The following is a 10,859-nucleotide window of genomic DNA, read 5'->3' on the forward strand; positions in this document are numbered from 1 at the left end:
CAATAAGAAGATTATCTTTACCAAAGAGGTACAAATTTTAGGAATTTTTAATTTATTGATTCAATATGGTGTGAGAGAAAGGTTCGTTCTTAGAAGTAAATTTATTTGATGTTGTGCAGGAAAGGAAATGTATAATTGGAGGTATTAAAAAAGGAAAGGAATATGAAGTTTTAATCACACTTCATCCATTGGTGTTTTTTCTTGATTTGAGCTATCAAGCACAAAGATTGTGGTTGTTCATTCAAAAGGATTTCTCAACTATACTCGTTTTCCCCTCTGGATTGTGGACTCAATTTTGGGTCTATTTCTCTCCTTGAGTACATGTCAATTTTACCATCTTCTTTGTTTTGTGAACAAAAACATTAATCTCTTTTTCCATTTTTCTTAGTTGGATTCTAAAACTCTTACCATATAGTAGTCTCGGAAGCAACACTTTCGTATTCGATGTTAGAAAATAATTGTACATGATCCCTACATCAATTTTGTCGTTAGTTGATTAACGGAAAATTAGGGTGGCATGCTAAACAATTTTATCAAATTAGTTTATTTTTGTTTTGTTTCGTTAGTTGTTTCGGTCTCTCTCTCTCCCACCACTTCCCTTCTTTCTCTTCTTGATGTTGTTGCCATTCATTATGATCAGTAACGGGCTGAAAATTGTTCATTGCTTTAGTAAGTTAATTTCTTCTTTTAATTACGAAGATATTTCAATAAATCTTCCTGGAGAAGCAAAGTTAAAAAGAGAAATAAGAATTAATAATAAAGAAGTAAAAGAAATAAAAACTCAATTAATCATAGTTTTCTTAGTTATTGATAAAATCCATATACCCATGCAACATTATTTTAGAAACATTCACTCTGTTATGGATTGTAGAGGAAAAGAAGAAAAAGGGGCACAAAGCATTAGTCTACCAAAAGAAACAAATGATGTTGTTATCATATATATTTTCTACAAGACCAAACAATTAACATAAACGTGGGAGCGAGACATTCTCATTATCATTATATATCTCACCATTATTCATCTTAGAATACCAAAATATACACTGATCTATGGTACAGGCACCCACATAATTGGGAAGAAAATAAATAAATGAATATGAATATTGAATGCATATATTAGTTTCTTTTAAAGAAAGATATACGGTACCGCTGTATTGATAGCACTTGAAATCCAGCAGCCTTCTTTCTACGGGAGCAACTCCAGGAATTTTGTTTTCCTTCGCTGCCAACAAAGCATTTGCATATTCAAAAATATGACGGCTGTTTACTTCTTTTTTCTAACCAAAATGAAAACCCGTGGATTTGAAAGAACTGCTTATTTGATTAGGCAATCTAAGAACTGCAACGACTCCAGCCGCAAGAGCACATATAGAGGCCAAAGCAAATGCAGGAATGTTTCCTCCACTGAATAATGCATCCCATGGCCCAGCTCCCAGGGATACAATCATCTTAACAAATAAAAATGTATGATCCATGTTAGTTAGTGCTGTAATGAACAAATGTAAGAGAAATGTAATTCTTTTAATGAAGCAAAAGGGGAGAAGTGGGAATAGTTATCACTTGAATGCATGATAAAATCCTAAGCTACATAAAAGAATTAGCGAAAGAAGAGTAGAGAATAAACAAGATCAATATTGAGAAGTCCAGAATGATTTTCTCTTGATGCTTGAAATTCAAATCCAAAGCTGAAGTTTTTCATTTGAAAATAGATATGAAACAAAAGAAATAAAAGACTTACTAACAAACGCCATCAGATGATTAAGAATCGAACAGTTTTACATAAATACTTTTAAGGAAAAAAGTAATTAGGTATTTACATAAAAGCAGCGTGAAAATTTTGCTCCAAAAACGATAGCAAACACTAGTTCATTTATCCTAAATCCAGAATTGTTGAAGCCAAAAGGAAAATTAATCTAATACTAACAAAAACAATATTGTATGTACTTGAAGATATAGAAAATCCGGTATTCCTTGAGATGTTTTCAAACATCTTCAAAATAGTGTCAATACCTGGGGAATAACAACAGCAAGATTGAGAACTCCTATAGCCAATCCTGCAAAAATCAGTCTCTATGGTATCAGAATCCATTTAGTCTGTAAACACCAAGAAAAACAATGCTAGACGAACTCCATCCGAACCTTGGCCACCACCAGAATCGGCAGTCAATTCTGCCGTCAAAGAGAAGGGTACACTATATGTTATCTGCAACAGAGAATGAGGAACATTTAACTACACGGATGTGATAGAAAGAGAAGGATTAAAAGAAGAGTCGATATTTACGGCAAGAGGAAAACCAAGAAGTGCAAAAACAGCCAAGGCAGCATTTTTTATTGTTGAGTTTCCCCCAATAATATGTTCAATTCCTTCAGAGTAATGACTGACGGATATTAAACTAATAATAGTAGTTCCCGTCATGCATGCAAACACAATAAAGTTGCTCATTGCCCAGACAACCCTGGCTCCCATGCGCTGACACATGGGCTCTATAAAGAAAGAACTGATACCAAGAACAACCTACAAGAAAATAAATAAAAACAAACAAAAGATTAAAATCTGAGACACTTCTGTAATCAAATAACATCATAACTAACATCTAAAATGTAAAAAAGACAACTCACTTGAATCAAACTAAAATTACAACACAAAACATATGGGAACCTCAAACTAGTAATGCAATCAAATCTTGGGTTCTTACAGAATTCAATAGCAAACCAAATGCACCTTCTCTGACACCCTGATCATAAACCCGTTCGTCAGTCAAACTGCCCTTTGGGTCCCCATGATACACTTCCCTTCCCATCCAATCCGTGTCAAATAAGAAGAAGGGAAACCAAGATAACTGCATGTAAAATGCAAGCACCAAAGGCAATATTCAAGAGCTGTTATACATGGATACATAACTAATAACTAGATCCACTGGGAAATTGCTACGAATAGATTCTTATGGAGAGATGCAAAGCTGAGAGGAAAATATCAGAGCAGAAATAAGATTTTAATTAAGAGATGAAGAACCTACCCAGCTAAGAGCCATCACAAGAAGCACTGAATGCATGGCAGGTGGTAAATGTCTTAAACTAGTCAACAATTTAACTATTACTGTTGCAGGACCATCATAATAACCTTCGCTTTGATTTTCCTCACTTTCTGCTTTCGAATTTTTCAAATTAATATTTTCATGATGGCCATAGTCAACGCTGCTCCCATTCAAACCATTAAGTTCTGGTTTTAAAATATCAGGACTATTTTGTTCACTCCCATTCAACAGGGGAGCAGAATCTGATAAGCGTGGTGGTTGATCTACAGCAGTAAGTGGAACTTCATCGGCAAAATATATTGTAACAAGAGTACATATGGTTAGAAAAAGCTGCATATGTAAAATGCAGATGTTAGAACTGCAGTTGGAGACCAAGGTTTAGTCACAAACAAAAAGATGAAACTGTTATCTCCATTTAACAAAATACACGAGCATAAGAACTAAACATGATAAAGCATCTGTCTTTTACATAATGGGTGAAGAATGGTGGTGCAATATTGCTTCATTCTTCTCACAGAAATCACCATAAACGAAATTCTACATCATGGATATTTAACTATATTGCTTCATTCTTCTCACAGAAATTACCATAAAAGAAATTCTACATCACAGATATTTAACTATATGAATATCTGTTACTCACCACAGCAATAAGAAATGCAGCTTTAAGGTTTCCACAGGCTTCGCAGCAAGCATTACTTAAGAGAAAAGGAAACCATCTGCGATACAAAAAAAAAGGTATGGGAACATGTCATACAAAAAAAAGGTATGGTAACATTTAATTGTTTGAGATCTGGTTCAAAATATTACTTGTGCCAGTTTCCACTAGCTCCTGCTGAAAAACCTAGAATATTACCAACAGCCATCCATGAACAAAATACCGCATTTGCAACATTGTGCTGATCAGGACCTAGAATAAAGAAAACAAGACAATCCTGAGTGTTTATCAAGCGTATATGATTCAAAAGAGAAGTCACAAATATTTATGCCCACAGAAACTAAATGCATTACCATTACTGCCAAATTATCATCTTTATTATTATTTTTATTTTTTTATCTTTTGAGGGGAGGAGAGTAACCTGATAAATCAGCTAGAAGAGCACGAGCAGGACCCTGAAATATGGTCACAAGAAAACTTATTGTACTCATACAAATACTTTTAATACAGAAGAGACAGAAAATACAAGCACCTAGTCTTTTTAAGAAATACCTGCACCGTATTGTTTGCAAGATCAAGCATCCAAAACCCTATTACAAAGATAATAGCTGCCCTTGTTCGTGTACCCTTATATACTCTGCATGAGCATGACCGAGCAATTCAAAACTTAAAATTTCATGCTTGCTCACAGAAACAAATACAAAAGAGGGCCAAGCAAAATAATAAAAGGAATAAATCTATAAAGATGCGCCAACAAACCTGCAATGCTCCTTTGTATCTCCTAATATATATCCAATGTCAGCAGAAAATCCAATCAACACCACCTATTTAAAATAATAAATAACCATTTACTTTCTAATACTTAAGGTGATAATTGCTAATCAAAAAGGAAACAAAACAAGTACCCAGAAGAACACAGCTTACAGCAACTGCTATCATTAAGGACCCAGCAAGAATGAAGGGACGCCTCCTTCCATATTTTGAAGAACACTTATCACTCCATATACCGACACATGGTTGAACCTAAAACCAACCAAATATTTAAAAAAAAAATAATACCAAAATCAACAAAGATGAAAAATTCAATTGCTTCAGCAGAAATCCATCAGATCAAAAAGAAAGAATCCGAAGTAAAGTAAATGCTATGTACATGACTATAATTAAAAGTCAAGGGTCAGCAAAAGAGTAGCCAAAGTACAAAAAAAATTGGAAAGATAAAGAATTGTCATCTCGTCCAAGGAAAGAGATTGAAATAGTGTTAGACCTCCAATAAGATTTGCGTACAGCAGGAGAAATAAGGGTAAAAATATACGTGAGGAAGATAATGAAATTGAGATAGAAAGAGGTAACTTCTCTGGTGAGACCCAAGGTTAGTTACAATAAAACATGATATAAAAGGGAGGAAGTTAGAAGGATAAGGGGGAAAAAGTTAGTGAGAAGTGGGCTGCCAAATCCGAGGGTGGAGGGCAGAGGTTACAGGTTCTGAGTGCAGTTCATATTGTTCTGGTTTTTATATTGTTGTTTGAAGTTTTATTCGATAGGTTGTAAATTTTGTAGTAGTTGTGTTATTTGTATTTTCTTGTTTCAGTTCATCTTGAAACACTAGTATTTGAATTCTGTAATTTCAGGTCCTATCAAATAGCCAATCCCTATGTTACTGATAATAGAGAGCATATATAAGTCAAAAATATTCTTGGAAAAAAAAAAAAAAACCCATATCTTGTTGATCTTCAATGATCAAAATCTATCTCCCTTTAAAATTTAACATCTCTTCTTATAATTCACACCAACCTGGGTATTATTAACATGGCTTTCTCTGAAGAGTGCATGCTAGATACAAGCCAGGCAACAGACCTTTGCTTCAAAATGTAGAGATAAGAAAACCATACAAAAAAGAAACATATGGGAATAATATTAATAAAAAGCGACCAATCCATAACTATATATACATTATACCTAACAGTCACGATTAACCCCACTAGACAATCAACTAGCTAGAAGATTCTAATCCATGGTTGTCGACAGCATAATAAAGAAAAATGAACCTATTAATCCACAAACATGGTAAGATAAGATTATAATGCATAATATTTGAATCGCTTACACCAAACGTTAAGTGAAAAATGGGTGCATTTTCTATCAATCATGGATAAATTTTTCGCTGATATCATCAACAGCAGGTAAAATTAGGGAAGAATTGATATGAAACAATTATCATCACGTACCACGAGCCCAGTGATGGGACCACATAGCCAAATAAAGGAAGAAAATGCATGCTCAATTCCGAGCGTCTGCAAAATGAGACAAAAGAGTCGAAGAAATTAGCAATCAAGCAAAGTGTAAAACTAGAAATAGGAAACTCTAAACAAATATAAACGTCGAATGATATGAGCTAGAAATAACTAATACCAACACAACGCACAAGTAATACACTATGCAACTGAAGATAATACGGCAACTACTCAAAGAATGTCGTAACTAAGGAATTATGAAAACAAACTGAATCACACATCCAAAGATGTAAACAAAATCAGAGGAGAAGGGAGAAAGAATACCTGAATATAGGGAGTTAGAAGGGAAAGCTGTAATGCCCAACCAAATTGAACACCGGCAGCGATAGTACAACTGAGAATTAAGATAATCAAACTACTGGGCTTAGATCTAATATGGGGCGAAGAGGGAAAACTGTGTTCAGGTTGGCTTCCATTGGGACATCCATCAGAAGAAGGAGAATTGAGATCGATCCCGTGAAGCTGGTGTTCATCGACAGCCACCATCTCCACTTCTGCATCATGGAGGTTCCTGTAGGGAACCCTGAAGGAAACGGAGTTGGGGTTGGCCGCCATGAGTGGAGCTAATGAAAAGGAAGGGGCAAAACACGGCCGGTTACATAAGATCCGTACACAGATCTGAAGCTTCCAATGGAGATCCAATCACAGTTGTTGAGAGGAAGGTGTGAATGGAGGGAAAATTGGATGGAATGGAAAGATGAATGATGAAGGTGTGGCTTCAGTTGAAATTCACCGCCATTGGAGAAGAACAAAAATGGTATCGCCGCCAAAAGGAGGGTGAAGGATCTTGAGAAAAATGTGTATTGAAGGATTGAAAAGAAGTTTGAATTGAATGAGGCTTTTTTTTTTTTTTAATTCATGAAATTTCTAAGATTAGAGTGTGAATTGGAATTGACCCATAAATTAAACTTTCAATAATTTATATCAATGCAACCAAACCCAGCAATAATTAAATCTCCTCATTCATATTCTTCATTTTCGGCAACATTACCATTACTTCAATACTTTATTCATTTTAATTTTTGAGAATATCATGATTATTTAAGAACTTGAAAATATCAAATTCGTTCAAATATCGTTTTAAATTATCACTACTTTAAATTTAAAGCATTTTCTCATCGTTTGAAAAGAACTACTCGTGATCTAAACGATCGCTTTTCATAATCAACATGCTTGTTTATCATGGTAATATTATTGTTAAAAACTGATTGTTAGATTTGAAGTTTTTAACGATCATCTACATTTGACTATACGATCACTTACCATAATCAACACGACATTCATTTGTTATGGTCAATATAATCGCTTAAATATGAAGTTTTTTTTCATTGTTTAAAAAAGAACTACGGTATCGTAATCTAAACAATCGTAGATCATTTGTTTAGTAAATTCGCTTAGACACTATTTCATCGATATAGTTATTAACTATCAAACAATTGAATGTATGAGTTTTAAATGTGTGAGATAGTTAGGGTTTGCATTTGAATTTGCATGATAATTCATGTCTATAATTTAAATATTTGTGTTCAATTCAATAATTTGTAGAAAATAAAATTAAATAATTACTTAACTAAAACAACTAACTTAACCTAAATTAATTTAACGTTATATTATTTAATTATTTAGTTAGTAAAATAAAAAAAATTACATCAATTGACAAAAACTTAAAAAAAACAGCTTGTGGCATTTTTTTTTTCTTTTTTGTGCATATTACGAATATGGCAAAATGAATGATATTTATCGATAATCATAAGACTATCAGACACTAATATAGGGCTATCAAATGATCATCACTTTTAAATTTGTTATTTTAACAAATTTAGAAAATGTTATGACATGAACTCTATTATCATTTTTGTTATTTTTGTAAAAGTTCATCAAGAAATACTTCTGAATTAAATGTAATTAATTTAATAATAAAAATAGTTAAATTAATATAAACTAATTAGAACATTGATAATGAATAATAATAATTTATATCGATGGTTAAATGGCATAAATTATTAATGATATAAATGTTAGTTATAATTTATTAAAAGAGATTTTAAAAAATAACAAATCTTACAAAATACTTATAACCTATAGCAAATTCTATGACTATCAGTGATAGAATCCAAAATTTTGCAATAACTTGTAAATACTAGAGTGATAGAAGACTATTTTTAAAGATGTCCATTTATTAAATTTAAATAATATATTTATATTTAATAGTTAATTAGAGTTACTATTAATGAATAATTGATATTAATTTGTAAATTAGTTAAGTTATATTTTTGGGGTCCATCTCCTAAACATAAAAATCTCACATTTTCAGAGGATCATAATATGTTCCTTGAAAGATTAGTAAAGCATGTAATGCAACGAAAAGCTAAACGATCTAGAAATCTAAAATAAATGATTAAACAGGGTTTGTATGACTCAAAAAATCAAAGCGGTGAGAATTTGTTATTGGTTCAAAGTTTCTAATTCAATTAATGTTTCCTTTTTGTTGTTTATGCACGTATATAAGTGGGTGAATTTCGAAAAATACAAAATTTTAAATCAAGGTGCAAATTATATGTTCTTGGCTTTGACCTTGATTGATGTGTTAACTTAATCAAACTATAAATTTGGTGCATAAGCTTGGCTTGAAAATTTTTATATCATTCACATTTTTATGTCAACTTATCGAAACATGAGTTTGAGTTTGTCACACCTCTCCCCGAGCACCTATTTGCTTGGACTGAGACGTGGCGTGAAGTCAATCGATATCACTCACTTCAAGAGTGATACCAGCTGACCCTTAACCTTAACCATTAAACTGTAAACGACAGTAGGAAGCTAACACATAAATTCTAAACACAACTGGGTAAAACCCCTTTTATTCTAACACAAACTTTTATACAGACATGACGTAGTTTTATTTACATAGAACAAAACCTAACAACAGTCTTTCCAAAAACTACAATACTAAAGACTAACTGATTGCAAGTACAAAATAACAGAACACATACGATGACAACAAGAAATCCTTCAGCAGACATGTAGCAACGATTTAGGCTCTGAGGACATGGTCTCTACCTGGAAAGTGAGAAAATATTTTGAAGAGTGTGAGCTAAACGAGCCCAATGAGTGATAGTTTTATAAATAACTTTTCATAAATCTTTAGAAACAATAATTCATAAAATCCTCGAAACAATAAACGATAAACTATAACATGAAAGTTTAAACCTTAAAGCATTTAGAAATAGTAACATAAAGCCTTGTTTTCCTACTCGAAACTCAAGTATCTACTCCTGGGAGGTGGTACAGATTACTCAATACCAACTCCAAACTTCAGAGATGGACATCCCCAATCCCTGTTCCTGGGAGATAGACGTCCCTAACTCCAATCTTGGAGATAAATGTCCTTACCTCAAATTCATTGACGCTTGTAATCCTGCCCCATAGTGGGTATTTTTTAGACATCTTGGTTCCAATAAAAACATTTATAAAACCATAAACCTTAACCTTGGGCACAGGTCATACATCTAACGCCAACCTCAACGTACACTAATCTCCATGATCACCAAAACATCTGCCTATCTCGCCTAGCTTACCTTGTCACTCGGCCAACCACTGACTTGTCCAGAAACATATTTTTTTATCCAAAAACATAACCTGAATTTCAATAATCATAAATAAAAGTCCAAAATTATTTTGAGGAAACTTCATTCTACAAAAATTCTTAAAAACATCTCAACTCTCTTATCTTAAAATTTCAGCTTCAAATTCTAAAGAATGAACTCTGCAGCCATTTGAAAATCAACTTTGCTCAAATTCACCTGAAAACTGACCTTTCTCACTTTCTTCAACTCAAACTCAACCCTCTCTTGCTGAAATTTGTTCGAAAGCCCTAGTCTAGAAACTAGAATAAATTTGTGATCTTTTGAGAGTAATTTCAGCCAAATCGCAAGAGTAAAATGGAAGAAATGTTCATATGAAGTGACCTATTTTATACTAATCTCTGCACGAACCTTTATTAACACGTCCTACTAGCCGTAATCTAAATTAAGCATACAAGGACACTTGTAAAGCACTTCACCGACTCTACCTCTTCATCATCTCGCCTAACCAAAATTGTGTTTCCATCCTTTTGGCCTTGGCCTTGACATGCTTTAAACGTCCAATGACACTTATTTAGAGGTTATTTCCATCCTTTTGGCCACCTACACAACACCAAAATAACCTTCAAACGCCTAACCCTTAAGCCTTAACACTAGACAAAAATTTTCATTCTTTTTCAATAACCATGACACACTTTTTATCCTTTAACTCCCTTCAATACTTAAACTTCTCGTTACTTCAAAGGCCTTAAGTTCTGCCACGGTTCAGGGTGTAGCGTCAAAGCTTTGATTTTCCTTTTTGACATAAACCTCAATTTGAAGTGTAGTGAGATTTGTACTACTTAACCAGCATGAGCTTAACTCAACTAACATCTTTATGTTTTAGAAAACAAGAGGTCTCGAGTATAAATCCCCCACTCCAAGTTGTACTTAAAAAGACCTTTAAAAAAAAAACCAATTGTACTACTTAATTCAAAGTTGAATTTGGTGTAAAATTGGACTTTTGCTCTATGTCCAAACTTGAAATATGTCCAAACTTCAATCAGGGTAAAACACATGTTCTGAAAATGGAAAGTAGAAGGAATTGAACGTTTTTGATGTACAACTTATTTATGCGTAACCCTTTTGTAACACGTGAGCCTTCTTGTACCCTAACAAAATTTCCCCTTTTAAGAACACCATTCATTCTAAAACCCTCTATTTTAATCAGGTGGGAGAGTATTTATCCCATGGTTGTGGTGTGAGATTTAAATAAATAAAAGATACTTCGATAGGGGGGAATTAATTAAAA

The 10,859-nt window shown here is 33.2% G+C and overlaps 1 protein-coding gene across 2 annotated transcripts; it reads right to left on the minus strand.

Moving 5' to 3' along the window:
* Nucleotides 1-900: 900 nt before the first annotated feature.
* SUT2 (sucrose transport protein SUC3) lies at nucleotides 901-6,867 on the minus strand. 2 transcript variants are annotated; one of them, XM_004143727.3, is made up of 14 exons: nucleotides 6,249-6,867; nucleotides 5,919-5,984; nucleotides 4,618-4,716; nucleotides 4,453-4,517; nucleotides 4,246-4,330; nucleotides 4,115-4,148; nucleotides 3,846-3,945; nucleotides 3,679-3,754; nucleotides 3,018-3,365; nucleotides 2,697-2,840; nucleotides 2,282-2,515; nucleotides 2,140-2,203; nucleotides 2,011-2,054; nucleotides 901-1,448 (listed from the first exon to the last, which is right to left on the minus strand). In XM_004143727.3, the coding sequence occupies exons 1-14, from the start codon at nucleotides 6,537-6,539 to the stop codon at nucleotides 1,278-1,280; spliced, it is 1,821 nt and encodes a 606-aa protein (XP_004143775.1). In that variant the 5' UTR covers nucleotides 6,540-6,867; the 3' UTR covers nucleotides 901-1,277.
* Nucleotides 6,868-10,859: the final 3,992 nt, after the last annotated feature.

The sequence above is a fragment of the Cucumis sativus genome, chromosome 5, assembly GCF_000004075.3.
Source record: "Cucumis sativus cultivar 9930 chromosome 5, Cucumber_9930_V3, whole genome shotgun sequence".
Lineage (NCBI taxonomy): Eukaryota > Viridiplantae > Streptophyta > Magnoliopsida > Cucurbitales > Cucurbitaceae > Cucumis > Cucumis sativus.